Source organism: Heptranchias perlo, chromosome 4 (assembly GCF_035084215.1).
Source record: "Heptranchias perlo isolate sHepPer1 chromosome 4, sHepPer1.hap1, whole genome shotgun sequence".
Taxonomy (NCBI): domain Eukaryota; kingdom Metazoa; phylum Chordata; class Chondrichthyes; order Hexanchiformes; family Hexanchidae; genus Heptranchias; species Heptranchias perlo.
Genome location: NC_090328.1, coordinates 69,478,546 through 69,495,940, shown reverse-complemented (window position 1 = coordinate 69,495,940; position 17,395 = coordinate 69,478,546). Strand labels below are relative to the sequence as shown.

Genomic DNA, 17,395 nt, shown 5'->3' with positions numbered 1-17,395 from the left:
TCACAACCCTCTGGGTGAAGAAATTCCTCATCTCAGTCTTAAATGGCTGGCCCCTTTTCTTAGACTATAACCCCTAGTTCTAGACTCTCCAGCCAGGGGAACAGCCTCTCAGCATCTACCCAGTCAAGCCCTCTGAGAATTTTATGCCTTTCAATGAGATCACTTCTCATTCTCCTAAACTCCAGAGAGTATAGGCACACTCTACTCAATCTCTCCTCATGGGTCAACCCTCTCATCCCAGGAATCAATACTGAACCTTTATTGCTCCTCTAAGGCAAGTTGTGGGTGGATACAGGGCTGAAATAGCTTGCAAAGATAGAGTGCGGCAATGCCGTGGAGGGATTAAAGATGACTAGGATTTTAAACTTGAGTTATTGGGCAACAGAGAGCTGAAGTATGTCAGCGAGAACTAGGGTGATGGGCAAATGAGACTTAGTGTGGGATGCGATACTGCTGCAGAATTTGTGACAAGTCAGACTTTATGGAGGGTAGAGAAAGGAGAGCATTGGCGTAATCAATTCTAGAGGTGACAAAAGTACGTATCATGCAGTGGCGGACAATAATGTAGAAGAAGTGAAAGCAAGTGGCCTTTGTGAAGAGGGGATACCATATCTGAAGCTCAACTCAGGGTCCAACAGGATCCAGAGAATACAGTCTGGTGCAGCCAGAGAAAGTAGCCAGGGAGGAAAGGTAGAATCAGAGACAAGGGAACTAAGTTTGCAGCAGGTGGCTGAAGGCAATGGCTTTGGTCTTCCAAATGCTGCGCTGCAGGAAGCCAAGATCCATCTAAGATTAGGTGTTGGTACTACAGAAGCAATCAAGACATCAAGAGAGGTGAAGAGGTAGAGCTGCGTGTCATTGGTGTACAACAGAAACCAACTGACAGTGGCATTATCTGCAGACACAAGGGAAAGCATTAGCTGAGAAGGGGGCCAAGGGTAGATCCTGGTGGGGGGGGGGGGGCAAGGTTAGATCTTAGGGGGCCTGAGATGACAGCGTGGGGTGGTAAAAGAAACCATTGATGGAGATGTTCTGGCTATGCTTGGATAGATGGGAGTGGAATCATGCAAGGGCAGTGACACAGAGCTCAACAATGGAGGAGACACATTGGAAGAAGATGGTGTAGTTGACCTTATCAAACACTCTGGAGGGGTCAAGGAGGGATTAAGCACCAGTCACAGAAGACGTTATTCATGACTTTGGTTAGGGTCGTTTCAGTGCTGCAAGAAAGGGAGACGCCAGTACTGAGGGGACTCGAACAAGGAGTTAGGAGATGGACACAGGGCAACAATTTAAATGACGCAGCATGAGCCAAAAGAAGCGGTTTCCGACTACACCTCTAATGGCGAGAAAAATTCAAAGTAGCTTGTTGATGGAAGCAACCATGTTTTTTCAACTTAAGTCTGATGTGCACCTTTCAGACCAGCAAGGTAGTTTTGATGTCACTGGCCTATTCCCATAATGCAGAATAGAAGAATCTTTAAGACTATAGCATTGCTCAATATATGCAGAAGTAAAGAAGTTAATACAAGAAAAAAAAGTTTAATGATAAAAGGAAACCATGTGGAAATGGCAGTCACTATCAATTCATGATATAGCGACACAGATGTTCTTTTCCACATTGCTTTGTACGTCTAAATTAAGTTTAAAAAGTGATGTTTTTATTGCAACTATCACTCTTCTAATAGTGCCTTAGCTTTTGAACAACATTAGGCCCAGTCAAATGCAGTGTCAAGATTTACAAAATCCCTAATGGAGTTGGATTACAAAATGGACTGAGTACAGATATGCAAGATTTATTTTTAATATTGGAGAAACTAGGTGAAGAGCTAAGATACATGATGCAGTACACCATCAAGGTTGAAAAGAGTAAGAGAGGAGACAAAATAATCAGGAATTAGTGATTAGCGATGTCAAGTCTGGATATTAGAGACCCAAACTTGGCATCACCTAGGACTACAACAATATTGTAGTCCTGTGATATAATGAGTAAAATTGTTGGATGAATCTCAAATTCTCTAGGGAGCCTGTTCCATACACTTCTCATTTTAAATCATTTTTATATGCTGTAAAATTAGTGGCACCAATTTTACAGCATGAAAAAAATGGTTTAAGAGGTTTTTTTTAAAACTACTTTCTACATAACCCAAATAATTTTAGATTAAACCTATCTATTGTGGGTATGGAATGCTAGGACAACCACACTGCACAGCCCAGCCTCATGGGTAGTACAAATATTTCACTGATTAGCACAAGTCAAGGTCCTACCATGGCTCCAGAGACCAGAACATAGCAAGGTCTTTAAGTAACAACATAATCACAAGGCTCAACTTCAACTTTTGCAGCTTAAAGTCAAATTGTGTGGAAAAGTCCCATTTCTCAATTTGTTTTGAATATGATTTAAGCTGCCTCAAGACCAATTGAAGGACGTGTTCTTTAATCCCTACTTTAATGAAATCAGACTTGAATGTCTGAGTAATAAATTACACGCTAGTTATTTTATGGGATTAAGTGCTAATTTCACACCACAGAAAGACGAAAAGCTATCCGGACACGTAAATCCTGACAATTGGAACAGATTTCTAGAATTAATTTTCTAGAGTTATGCTTAAGATTTCAGGATTGCTCTCTTCACTTAATCTCGCCAATGCCACATGTGCAAAAGGCCACAACAATTTACTGGTGTCTGGTTAGAAATCTTCCACATTACTGAAATAAAGCCAGCATCACATGCGAGATACCCTCCATACAGCAGATTGCCAATTGTACATTCCGCTACTGGGATGCTAAATAAACACACAGGACACTGCATTTGTGGCATTAGGCGAGTTTTCCAGTGCTGATTTGGTCAAGTTTTGCACTGTGCTTATTTTTGACCTTCATTCTATATACCATCCATTCTCAAAAAAAACACATTACTTAAATCAGATATTAGGAATTGAACCCTATGAAGGTTTGTAACTCACCGCAGTATTCAAATGTCACCCTGATTAATTACAGTTAATTAATGTTCCATTCCCCTCAGTGATCTCACTATTCTACACTATATACTGAACATTTTCCAACTCTAACCCATTCCTCTCAACATTGTTCCCATTCAGTTACCAGATAGCATGCATCAACTCTTCCAAGTTCAGCACTTAATCACAGAACATTTCCTGGTATGAAATTTCTAATTAATAATGAAAACCCATCTCTGTGACTAAAGGTTTGCCAATCTGTATTGAATTGAAAGAGAAAGAAGAAAGGATACCAGAATCTGCGCACCTTTGGTTCCATTGAGATGAAGCTATGCGTTCCTCTACTAGAAATTGTTGATCGTTTCATTGTCCTACTATGGTAAAAGTGGTAGTAGTCTTTCAAGGACCCAATCTGGAAAGGAAATAAGAAAATAATTTAATGCTTACTTTTTCACTAGAACACTCAACTTTCAACCTTTTGTTTGTCTTGGATAAATTATTCAGTTTAATTTGATCTAGGTGATCTCAAATGTTATTCTGACCCTCAGGATCATTTTTCATAGTAAAAAAGCAACATGATACAAAATGCATCATTACCTTTTCATGGGCTCGTTTGGTTTTGAAAACTATGCAGTTTTCAAGTCCTAGTGTCGACTGAAGTTGCTTGCAAACATTAAAATACTATTGACAAAACTTTCATGACAGGAGCTCCTTGCTGCCTCAACACACACATTAATCACAAGAGAAGCACCAAAAAAAGTGCAGCTTGTGATATTATAGGGGACTGTCAGTTGCCATCACTCACACTATTAGCAGTAGTTGTAGAAGAACTGCACACTAAGGTTTGTCAACAAGAATCATTGGTTCTCAAGCAAGAAATGCCACACAAAGACAACATATTAGAATTTTAAAACCTTGTGAGAAAAGCATTAAATTTATGGACAGCAAGTTAAGATTGTTCAGATGTTAAACCTACAAGATTCAGCTAGTAGATCGATCATATTATGGGTATTTCAATCAGATTGATAAAAGCACATGTCTTAAAGTCCCCACACCTTCCATTACAAATTTCATCTCTGCGCTAGATATTCTTTTAAGTTCAGCATGACTGGTCTCTCCTGTAGTGGACCCCATGTCCCTTACAGTCAGAGGTTCACTCTTACTGACCAATATCTAGTCACTTTTTTTTAAAAGTCATAACAAGTATGAGCTGGATACTGCAATCTCTTGCATATCCCCCTACTTTCCAGAAGGTGCAATGAACACCAACAAGATGAGGCAATTTTGCAGGTTAATTAATTTTATATACTATATGAACAGACTAGCATTTAGTGAATTTTAATCTATTTTGTAATGCTGCTCATAATATAGAAAACAAAGCATGCCACACTATCCCTTAAATGTACTTTTCTGACCAGCAATTTCTTTGAAGCTAGTTGCACTAAACCTAAGCAAGGAGGTCTCACTCACTGTGTCTCCTTTCTACTCAGGATTTCTTTAGATTTTTTTAAAGCTGGACAGGAAGCCAAAGGTTTGACCTCTGTCGCTCCCCCAGCTCTCCGTGCTTGGGGATTGCCCAGTCAAGCTGCCAATTAATCCTGCTACCATCCTCCTGGTCGCCAACCTCCATTGATGAGTTCACATAAATGAAGCCATTCCAACATATTGTGTGAGACCGTTTACTGGAATGTCTTAAACGTCCATTGTGTCAACCTGATAAGTACGTGGGAAGCGCCATTCTGGATAGACATTTTGTCTGGATCTAATCCAGATTCCCAGATGCTGTGGATGTCACTTCATTATTTAAGAAATGAGGGAGGAACCAAGTAATAGACCTGTTAATTTAACATCAATCATGGGAAAGTTATTGGAATCTATCAGAGACAGAGAGAGTGGGCACATTGACAAGTATCAGTTGATCAAAGAGTCAGCATGAATTTGTGACGTGCAGGTCACATCTGACTAATCTAGTTGAATTTTTTTTTGAGGCAGTCACTAGGATGGTAAATAAGGGATTTTCTATGGATGTTGTCTAGATGGACTTCAGGAAGGCATTTGATAAGATTCCGCACAAGAGATTAGCAAAAATGAGAGCACGTAGATTTGGAGATAACCTTGTGACATGGGTTGGTAATTGGTTAAGAGGTAGGAGATAGAGAGTAGGGATAAAGGGTTTGTTCTCGGATTGGCAGGATGTGACAAGTGGTGTTCCTCAGGGATCTGGACCAGAGCCTCAACTTTTCACCATATATATTCATGACTTTGACGAAGGAATAGAGCATTGTCTATCCACGTTTGTAGATGACACTAAGTTGGGAAGTACAATAAGTTGTTTAGATGAGAGGAGGTTGTTACAAAGACAGACAGATTAAGTGAGTCGGCAAAACAGAGTTCAGTGTAGGAAAGTGTGAGGTTATGCACTTTAGATCAAGGAGCTCTTGAAACATTTGCCTGAGGAAGGAGAAAATCTCCGAAAGCTTGTGAATTTAAAATAAAATTGCTGGACTATAACTTGGTGTTGTAAAATTGTTTACAATAGATCAAAGAAAGACAACTTCAGCTGACGGTTGAACATTTTCATGCACGTTGGGGGGGGGGGGGGGGGGGGTGTGGGGGGTGTGCAGGAGGTGGAGATTTCACTCTACAGCTTTATTGGGACTTAAAACAATATTCACAAGTCACTTCATTACTTAATTTTTTTCTGCATTAGACTTCCCTGAACACAGCAACGTCTGACAATGGATGTCACACGTTTGAACCAATGCAGAAAGGAAAGCAGTTGGGAGATTTTACAGTTATACCAAGGTGCAGTTCACAACCAGGTATATGCATTAGTATGCTTAGCACCAACTATCTTGTTTGCATAAACAGGTGACAAGTTATTCACAGATTTTCTCTTTACCATCCTTTCTCCCAAAAGATGGTGTACAGTTCTAACGGCACTGACAGCCCTCCAGTACCAAGTCATCATTTTTCACGTACAAGTCTAGACAGCGAGTGTTGGTAAGCCATTCAACTGTGGGGGGTGACATCAGTCGGGCATAATCCTGCCCTCAGCCAATGCTCATGCAAACTAGAGTCACTGGGTAACAATTACCAGGAACCCTGGCCAACATTTTCCCTCTCTGGCCAAGGGTCACCAATTATAAATATCCTCACCATCACCCAGTCAGAGTCAGCCAACCTAACACACCTCCCTGGTCTGGATGACTATTTGAGGACTCCACAAACCCTAAAAAGGAACATGTCGGTGCCTCAAATCATTTCAGATTGAGTTACAGGACAGAGCAGCTTTAAACATGGCACTGTGGGTCCCATTAAGTCACAAGGTCTAGTTTACAAAGAGGCCCCATCAGAAAGATAAGGACAAAATAAACTGAAACGTGCAGATTAACTATTGCCAAAACATTTGAATTCTGGGAAAGAAGAAAACCCCATCTACTTGTTTATATAAATTTGCCTGTGAAAAGTAACTCACTTCACAAAAAAATTACAGGAACATGAATCAAGGGAAGCTAATCATAAAAGGACAAGAGGATCAAATGCAGCGAGAAAGCAGATTCTTAATAAAAGGAAATGGATGAATAAACAATGTATCTTGCAAAATTTGTTTGGGGGGGGGGAAAAAAGAGCAGACGAAGGAATGGCCAGTTTATTAAAAAGGTGGAAGGTCAGTGAATGTAGCTCTCCAGGCTTACGGTTAAAATATCACAACATTGCTATCTTTTAGCTGGCTCTATATTTGTTTAAAAGATAAGAGTTAAAATCCTGAATAAACAATTTATGTCAAAACAAGGTAATGCAAGATGGACAGTGCTAATGTTGATATAAGCTTGTGGTTGAAAGATGATTAAGATACCAATCCAAATCATTAGTTTTATAAATGGGTAGAATTACCTAAGAACTTACACACAAGAGGGGCAGATAGTTCTCTAATACATGGACGTAAAGAAAAATCAGGTATGGAGAAATCGCACAGCCATAAAAGGAAACCTGCCTGATTTTCTATTCATTTAAAATTAACAAGGGCTCAGTAACAGAGGTGCAATCTACCCCACCCAAATTTTCACTATGCCCAGCCCAGACCATTGTGCCCAAACACAAAAGGGAAAATTTGACAAGATTTCCACCTTGAATAGCTCAGTGAGTAAATGCACCATGTGGTGTAGGACTAAGTCAAATGGTGGTGGGAGGTGGGGGGAAAATAAAAGAGAAAAACAGAGGCATTTTAACTTCCAACTGCCAGCCATCCACTGAAGTGTACATGTATGGACTGGATAGCATTAGGCTCCTGTGACTGACAGTTGACACTTGCTGTCACTGCCTGTGTTCATGGAGCATAAACTTTTGAAAAGAAAATGATATAAATACACAGGAACAGGCTTGCAGCTGAATTTGTAGTATATTAATATGCCACCCACCACTGTCACATGTTGGTTCAACTGTTTAGAACTAAGCAAAAAGACACACATTAAAGAGATAAATCTTAAGTCAGCAGAAGGGCAACAGATACAGAAACAGGAGGCTATTTTAACTAACATGCTCTTGCTGGTGAACGCCATTCCACAATATAAACAGGGTGATTTCACAAAAGGGAGTTAGAGGCTTCAACACTCATATGTAGCTTGAAGCATTAAATAGTTTTGCAATACAGAAATTAAAGACTGATCAATCCCCCATGACATCTCCCTCCCAACACTTTAAACGGTCCACTGATTAAGGCGGCTCACTCCCACCTTCTCAGGGCAATTAGGGATGAACAATAAATCCAATCTTGCCAGCATCACCCACATCTCAAGAACAAATAAAAATTGGGGGGGGGGGGGGGGAAGAGAAGAGGAAAGAGCGAAGGGAGGAATCAGCCTTCTCATCTTCAGTCAGTCAATCCACAGGTGCCTATTGGTCCAGGTAGCCAAAGACCTCACAATTTGTTCACTTTTCCTCTAAATAACTTACCAAGAAAAACTGGGGTATCAGGAAAATAGCAACTACAAGGCAGACTATCAATACATACGACTGCCACACAAGAGTAAGCATACAAGGTAACTCAACTGGCTTCACTGCTTACAAAATAGCAAGCATTCTAATACTAAGAGCCCACTCAGGCTCCTGTGTCCAATTTTCACAAGTCCAATAATTTATTGAAGAAGTCAATGTGGAGCCCAGTTTCAAGCAATGATAATTCTGCCCTATATCTTTAATAGCCTATTAATAAAGCACACTAAGTGCACTTGTAGCAACCAGCAGCAGATATCAACAAAACATCAACTTATAAAAACAGGTGTGTGTAAGCAGAATATAAAAAAGACAAATACGGACAAGTCTAGCACCTGTAACATTTTGGATTTGTTTGATATTGAAGGGCCACAATATTTTTTGTCATAAATAGGAACAAAAAATGCTGGAAACACTCAGGTCAGGCAGCATCTGTTGACCTTACATCAGATCTGTCTCTCTCTTCACAGATGCTGCCTGACCTGCTGAGTATTTGCAGCATTTTGTTTTTATTTCAGATTTCCAGAATCCACATTATTTATCTTTTATTCTAATATTTTGGGTCATAATGTTCCACTTTTTTTTTGTAAAATACATGTTGAAAGGGACGACCTAATGGGAAAGTGTGTTCTAATATCGATCAAAATTAGAGTACTTCTGGGCAGTGAGTCACATAATAAACCTGAACCATCTTACGAGACCAAAAGTGAAAAATGCAGTTCTGGTTTAAGCCAAATCCATCCATCGATGTCATACTAGAAGCAGCATGGAATAAATGGCAGATGGGAGTTTGTGCATGCATGTACAGTTAGCACATCTTAAATCACCACTATAATTGCAATGAAATAGGGATCTATCTACAGTTTAGTTTTTTTTTAAAAAACAAACATTCTCACTGTCTTGCCAACAGCAATGTGTTATATTGCCACATAACCTAAAAAAAACTAAAGTGAAGCATAAAGGGAAGAGTACAGATTTAGCATTCATATATAAATAGTAAAAAGGGTAATCAAAAGGAAGGGTGGGGCCAATTAGGGACCAAAAGGAGATGATCTTGTGGAGGCAGAGGGCATGGCTGAGGTACTAAATGTGTACTTTGCATCTGTCTTCACAAAAGAAGAGGATATGACCAATACCACAGTAAAGGAGGAGGCAGTAGAGAAATTGGATAGGATAAAAATACATAAAGGAGGTACTTAAAAGGTTGGCAGCGCTCAAAGTAGAAAAGTCACCTGGTCCAGATGGGATGCATCCTCGGTTGCTGAGTGAAATAATGGTAAAAATTGCAGACTCCGGCCACAATCTTTAAATCCTCCTTAGGTATGGGAGAAGTGCTAGAGGACTGGAGGATTGCAAATGTTACACCCCTGTTCAAAGAAAGGGAAAAACCCAGCAACTACAGGCCAAATCAGCCTAATAGTGGTGGGGAAACTTTTAGAGGTATGAATCCAGGTCAAAGTAAACTGGCACTTGGGGGGAAAAAAATGGGTTAATAAATGAAAGCCTGCACGGATTTGTTAAAGGAAAATCATGTTTGACTAACTTGATTGAGTTCTTTGATGAAGTAACAGAGGGTTGATGAGGGTGGAGTGGTTGATATTGTGTGTATGGACTTTCAAAAGGCAGAGAGCAATATATTATAATATTATATACACACTATAAAAAAAATGAATGAGATCTGGACTTAGGTATACACAGCATAATTTGAAAGTTTGCAGATGACATGAAACTTAAATGTAGTAAACAATGTGGAGGATAGTAACAGACTTCAGGAGGACAGAGACTGACTGGTGAAATGGGCAGACAGAAGGCAGATGAAATTTAACGCAGAGAAGTGTGAAGTGATTCATTTTGGTAGGAAGAATGAGGAGAGGTAATATAAACTAAATGGTACAATTTTAGAGGGTGCAGAAACGGAGAGAGTAGGGGATGTATGTATACAAGTCTTTGAAGGTGGCAGGACAGGCTGTTAAAAAGGTATACAGGCTCTGTCTCTATATTTATAAAGCCAAGGAGTACAAAAGCAAGGAAGTCATGATAAACCTTTATAAAACACTGGTTAGACTCCAGCTGGAGTATTGTGGCCAATTCTGGGCATCATATTTTAGGAAGGATGTCAAGGCCTTCGGAGAGGGTGCAGAGGAGATTTTCTAGAATGGTTCCAGGGATGGAAGACTTCAGTTACATGGAGAGACTAGAGAAACTGGGGTTGTTCTCCTTAGAACAGAAGGTTAAGGGGACATTTGATAGAGGTGTTCAAAATCATGTAGGGTTTTGGTAGAGTAAATAAGGAGAAACTGTTTCCAGTGGCAGAAGGGTCAGTAACCAGAGGACACAGATTTAAAAGGTAATTGGCAAAAGAATCAGAGGCAACAGGAGGGAAAATTATTTTACACAGCCGATTTAAGGTGCCACATAAAAGATTACTGCACAAGATAAGAGCTCATGGTGTTGGGGGTAATATACTGGCATGGATAGGGGATTGGCTAACTAACAGAAAACAAAGAGTTGGGAGAAAAGGGTCATTTTCAAAATGGCAATCTGTAACTAGTGGGGTGCCGCAGGGATCAGTGCTGGGGCCTCAACTATTTACAATATATATCAGTGACTTGGATGAAGGAGCAGAGTGTCTTGTGGCCAAATTTGCTGATGATACAAAGATAGGTGGATAAGCAAGTTGCGATGAGGACATAAAGTGTCTGCAAAGGGATACTGACCGGTTAAGCGAATGGGCAAAAATTTGGCAGGTGGAATATAATGTGGGAAAATGTGAAGTCATCCATTTTGGGAGGAAAAATAAAAAAGCAAAATATTATTTGAATGGAGAAATACTACAAATGTTGCGGTACAGAGGGATCTGGGTGTCCTCGTACATGAAACACAAAAAGTCAACATACAGATGCAGCAGGTAATCCGGAAGGCAAACGGAATATTGGCCTATATTTCTAGGGGGATGGAGTATAAAAGCAGGGAAGTCGTGCTATAACTGTACACATTGCTGGTGAGACCACACTTGGAGTACTGTGTACAGTTCTGGTGACCTTATTTAAGGGCACCAGAACTAGAGGCAGTTCAGAGAAGGTAGGCTAGGTTGATTCCGGGTATGGAAGGTTTGCCTTATGAGGAAGGATTGAACAGGTTGGGTCTATACTCATTGGAGTTTAGAAGAATGAGAGGAGATCTTATTGAAACATACAAGATTCTGAGGGGACTCGATAGGGTAGATGCTAAGAGAATGTTACCCCTCATGGGGGAGTCTAAAACTAGGGGGCATAGTCTCAGAATAAGGGGTCGCCCGTTTAAGACGGAAATTAGGAGGAATTTCTTCTCCCAGAGGGTCGTGAATCTTTGGAATTCTTTATCCCAAAAAGCTGTGGAGGCTGAGTCATTGAATACATTCAAGGCTGAGTTAGACAAATTTTTGATCAGCGAGGGAGTCAAAGGATATGGGGAAAGGGCAGGAAAGTGGAGGTGAGGTAAAAATCAGACCAGCCATGATCTCATTAAATGATGGAGCAGGCTCGAGGGGCTGAATGGTCGACTCCTGCTCCTATCTCTTATGGTATCTTATGGAAATGAATGTAACAACGATCATACTTTCAACAAGAATAAAGGTTTATTTCTGTGATGTATAAATCATGTTCAGGTATACAAATTTCCAGCTAGTTTTTTTTTTAATTTTTATACCTGAAATGTAGTTTCCCTTAATACAGTAGTTTTAGGATCAGATTGAGGGGAAGCCGTCTACACAGAACCAGAAGAATGAAGAACTTTTTCAACACTGATCAGAATTCCAAGTACTCAGAACCATAGAAAATACTTGAAGATTTTTTCTATAATTAATTTACAATACCAGATAAGGTGTATCTTGAATGATTAATATCAGTGGACAGATGTTTACTGATCATTAAAAATTAAAACCAATGATACCAAAAATTATGCATCTAGGAATAACCCACTCCTTTATTTCAACATCTGTTCATTCAAAAACTTTATATATACACTCAACCCTCAGACAAAGTGTTTATAAAATAAACAATGAAGGACATCTCAACAGGGAACAAATATTTTACAAGCACCCCCCTATCCCGTTATATAAAAATGTTTCATTAACAATATCCATGTAATCTTAAAAGTATAGATTATAAATTACACTCAACACCGTCAATTTAACAAGGGATCAGTTCTCCTTTCTCTCACTAAAATAAACTTGAGATGCTTCAGTTATATTAGCTTCGGCAAAGCAGAATCTGGAATAACTGATTCTACCGAAGTGATTGTCTTCCGTTCCGGGCAGTTATGCTGAGCAAATATTACAAACGCATCACAAAACATGAAAACACATCAAACAATCCAGTACCAAATTCAGTTCACAATTATATTGCAACCAAATGCTTTTGCAAGCAGGACATGAACCAAAGCATCATGGCCCTGTCATTCTGACCTAGTTCATTTGTGATAAAGCTAAACCAATTGTAGCTCCAAACACTTAATGGGTAAAAGCATCACTAAATGTCATTTTAAGCCATACAAGCCAGGAATATCCTAAGCTGGATGCATGTGCAGCCCTTGCTAAAAAGTGCACTTATGGACATCAAGTATAAACAGGATCAGGCACAGCTTGGATGCTCCACATATTCAAATATCTTGACAATAATGACTATCTAGGCTCACATATGAAAAATGGGCACTTAACTACTGGAGGATTGCCACCTGTGGAACCAGCGTGTCAGCACAGTCGAAAGACTAAATAAAAACTGGTTATATTAAGCAACAGATGGCATTTCAGAGCAATCTTAGTTTCCAAAGTAGTGTAACCAAGCTAAAAAAAAAAGCACATGCTAGGATGCCTGAGACAACACAGAACAGCTTTTGTGGTGTATTTTGTAGGCAAAAATAATTCTTACTCGATCCCTCGACCCTACAGGTCAGTGAATAAACACATCTTATGGTGTAGCATTGTGCCCTACTGTCCAGAGATTGAGTCTTTATTTCCAGCTATCTCCTCTCCTTTTCTAAAACAATGATGAGGATGATGCATCCTGCAGCACATGACAATAGGTGACAGCAACCCTCTAGTGCCTCTCACAACTCATGTGAGCCAAGACAGTTAGTGAATTCAAGCAGGTTTGGCAAAAATTATGCTTCAATTAGTCATAATGACTTTGGACGAGGTAAGAAATAGAAGTGAATTAACATATACACTGCAAGGGGGCCCCAATCACTATCTAGCAACCTCTTCTGGAACTGCACTGTGGCCAGAATTTAGTTTACATGTGATGACACCAAAATTGAACAGCTGACCAACACTCACTGTCCAGGAACACACATGAAGAATGGCCCTTGGCTAATTGCTGGGGACCTGCCATCACCACCTGTGAAACTATAATTTAAGGAATTGCTTTCTTCACAGGAGGAAAGTGAAAAATGGGACAGGCAAGAGAAAAAACAAAAATCCTTATAAAGTGAGTGTTGAGCTGCTTTCATGCTGAACCAAGTCTTTCCCCTCTCCCATAACTTGGAAGGTGGACAGTGAGCAGAATGACATTCCACTGAATTATTTCAAAATATAGACAGGAAAGCAATGTGTGGCAATGAACTGCAGGGGTCATAGAGTCAGAGTTATACAGCACGGATAGAGGCCCTTCGGCCCTTCGTGTCCGTGACGGCCATCAGCCCTGTCTACTCTAATCCCATATTCCAGCATTTGGTCCGTAGCCTTGTATGCTATGGCATTTCAAGTGCTCATCCAAATGCTTCTTGAATGTTGAGGGTTCCTGCCTCCACAACCCTTTCAGGCAGTGAGTTCCAGACTCCAACCACCCTCTGGGTGAAAAAGTTCTTTCTCAAATCCCCTCTAAACCTCCCGCCTTTTACCTTGAATCTATGTCCCCTTGTTATAGTACCCTCAACGAAGGGAAAAAGCTCCTTAGTATCCATCCTAAGGGTGTGGTGGTTCATATCAACACCCAACAGAAGGGGGAGGAGGAGGGAGGAGGAAGGAGGTTGGTCTTTTAATTTACTGGAGACTGTTTGAAGTTAGGGGGAGGAAAGAAGATCCAGAAAGACAGTGTGTTTCCCCCATTGTCTGCCCCCCCCCCCCAGACAGCTGGAGCTGCCTGGGTGAAGTTATTTTCTATTTTACAGTCTGGAGGACTGAGCCTAGGCAGTTCCAGCTGTCTAGGGAAAAGACATCTCCTCCCCCTACCCACCCGAGTAAGACAACCAGCAGCAATACCGCCAAGAACCACCTTTTACGGTGCAACCCCACCCCTCTTCCTCCTCCTTCTGCAGCAACCCACCCCTCTTGCTCTCTCACTTCTAAATAAATGACTCCCTCTTTTGCTTATTTATTTCATTAGGGAAGCCCCCCAAAAAAATTTAAAAGTGTGGCAATGTGCATTTTCAGTTAAAACAAAGCATCACCTACCTACCTTAATGTTTTTCCCATATCTTAATTTCCACACTTAATAAATGAAAACTGCCCTATTACCCCGGCCCTTACCAACCGTCATTGGCTCTCCATCTCCACATTTGTGAGCAAGGGTTTCAAAACACTCCATGGCCTCACCCCTGCTTATTCTACAATCTCCTTAAGCACATGCCCTCCACTCTTCTGTCTAAGGCTCAGCATCCCCTCCCCCTACTTCACCTTCAGTGACAGAACCTACAGCCACCTTGGCCCAAAAACTCAAACCCTCCCCTTAAACCCCTTCACCTTGCTACCCCTCTCCCCACCCTCAAAACCTAACACTTCAAGCATGCCTTCAGTTATCTCTCAACTCTAATGTTCCATGTCTGTTTTCACCTGAAACACTTTGGGACATTTCACTATGGCAAAGGTTCGATATAAATGCAATTTGACAAGAAATATAGATGCAAGAACATACTACTCGGATGTTAAATGACGTGTGCAGAAGACGCAACTTTTTTTTTGGTGGAGAAGCTTTTTTTAAAAAAAATGGGAAGGTGGGGATATTGCAGTTGTAAACAATGTAGGTGTGAAAAGGAAAAGCGTTGAGCGAATGGACTTGGAGACCAATGTGACCGATTCTTCACTAAGCTCGGTTAATGTACAGATTGGATTTGCATTAGATCATCCTGCAGCACGTGTAAAACTGAGCAGAGATTCAGTTTTATACCTTGAGCATTTTTTTAAAATGCAATTAAAGGATCAACCTTTAAGGTGAGGCTGAGTGAAGCGGAAGCGGCGAACCCCAAGTGTCTTGTTCAAGCCGGGCGCTTTAATTGCCGCTAATGAAGTGCCATCTCTCACCAGGCTGGCGGCGGGGCCTCGACAATCTCAAAGTCCAGTCACTCATTACAAAACAGCGGGAAGCTTCCCCGATTCCACGTTGATGAACTAGGACTGTACCCTACCTGATAAATCGCACTTCATCAAACGTTGTTTTTTTTTTGCTCAGTCAGCCTTCCAGTAACCACACCTCCTGCTCCCTCCCCGCGCACTGAAGACCAGCCGCCAGCAGAACAAAAATAAAAGGAATCAGCCTGGCCGACCCGGGACCCCACCCCTGTCCCGTCCTGTCCTGTCCGAGCCGGGCCGGGACACCCTCCAGTGTCCGAGCCGGGCCGCGATCCCTCCTCTACCTCACCCTGTCCGAGCCGGACCGGGACCCTACCCCCCTCCCTTCCTCTCCCCTCTGCGCGCCCCGGCTGTCCCTCTGGGGTTTGACGGCCTCCCGATCCTGTGCACCACTGACCGTCTGCTCCCAGTGGCTGACACACCTGTGCCGACACTTGCTGGTCCACCTGAAAGGCTTTAGTTAAAATATATATCTCCCTATACACCCCCCCCCCCCCCACACACACACACACACACACACACAGACAGACACACTTAACCCTGAACTCCAGGTGTGGTCTGGAAACGTTTAGTCGGTTCCAAGTACAATAAACTACCCAAGAAAGAGTCTACAAACATCTTAAAAATTGTTAAAACTTTTACTTTTTCCACCCCTTTGACAAAATCATGAGAGCTTTAAAATATAAAAATGTAGCTAATTTAAAAGAATTGAGTCAAGAAAACTACTCATTGCAAACTAAGTTCATTATTATTCCTGATTACAATGTGCTTGATTCCACCGGGAGAGTCACAAGTTAAAGCGACCGTGCGAGTGTTAGACCAGGTCACCTTTGCCTATTTGAGGAAATCACATACAATCTGTCAGAGCGATAAAGAATCACAGATCGATACGACCTGTTCCTTCACAGAGAGATAAGTCGGGTGTGTGAATTGTCCATATGGAATAAATTTGCTCAGAATGCACCTTACCTGTCCTAAGTTTCTGTATCCGTATTTACTTGCTATTGTATTGGCTTCTTCGGTCCCTCCGTTTATCCTCACAGCCCAGTGGTTCGTGTACGTCAGAGTGCTGGAAAAGGAGACCATCACCCCTAGAAATAACACCAGAGGGAAGACAAGATCCCAGCACCACTTCGCCGCTCGACCCATCTTTGTAAAATAAAATAAAAATCCTAGTCCAGATCCTCACTCACTTCCCGTCTTAATTTCGGAGCCGGGAACATAAAGCGCGTGTCCTCTCAAGTCTCTCCCCTTTTAAACAAACTCGTCCACTCCACCACAAGCACCGTATCCGCTCTTCATAAACCTTTCTTTCGCATTTAGTCGGGCTTTTTGATGATAAACCAGGTGGAAAGAGAGAAAAGGTTGCGAGCCAGTCAGTGCCTGTGGTTTAGATGTGCTCCGCAAACCTGAGCAGGAGATTTGTTAACTGCTGTGGTCCCCACTGGTGCAACTATTCTGTCTGTAGCTCTATCGCTGTGCGCGCCTGTGTATAATATATATGTGTAAGTGTGCGCTGTTCTTCACTCAAATAATCTCTGCCTTAAAATGGCTACAGCGCCTCCTCCAACTCTACCGGTAACTCACTTAACCCCCCACCCGCCAGAGAAATTCACTGAAAAGGACTTCCCCCTGGTCCTAGTGCGCTACGGATCGAGGAAGATTTTTTTTTAACCAAACTATTGAGACTCCCCCTTCCTTGGCTCGAGATCAACATAGTTCCTGAAAAGGAGATTGCTGACTTTCTTGCACAAGGAGAGGGAGACGGGTCTGTTACTCCGCACAGCCATAAAATATTCACATTATGTTAATTTTACAAATGTATAACATCTATATATCCCGGGGGGAATAACACTCTCCCTGCCACACTTAAGCCGACAAGAAAACAATTTCAGTGTGAATGGAACTATCATCACGAATATCGAGGAAAGATCGGTTCGTGATGTTGAAGCTATGAGCCACATGAAATCTCTTCAATAACATTTACTATAATGTAATATGAGATGTTGTAGCACGCACGACTTCAGCCAGTTCACATTACAATCCTTTGATTTCAGGAAAACAGATGCCAGCAAAAAAAATATCGGGTCCAATCCTCATCCTGAGAGGTGACAAC

The 17,395-nt window shown here is 41.4% G+C and overlaps 1 protein-coding gene across 2 annotated transcripts in view; it reads right to left on the bottom strand.

Annotated features, from left to right (window-relative positions):
- pcsk5b (proprotein convertase subtilisin/kexin type 5b) overlaps positions 1 to 16,811 on the bottom strand; it is a 348,074-nt gene extending 331,263 nt beyond the window's left edge. For both annotated transcript variants that reach the window (XM_067983096.1, XM_067983097.1), the window contains exons 1-2: positions 16,249 to 16,811; positions 3,268 to 3,372 (exon numbers count right to left, since the gene is read on the bottom strand). In XM_067983096.1, coding sequence (XP_067839197.1) covers positions 3,268 to 3,372; positions 16,249 to 16,428 — 285 coding nt within the window. In that variant the 5' untranslated portion in view covers positions 16,429 to 16,811. The remainder of the gene's footprint in view (positions 1 to 3,267; positions 3,373 to 16,248) is intronic.
- Between the last annotated feature and the right edge of the window lie 584 nt (positions 16,812 to 17,395).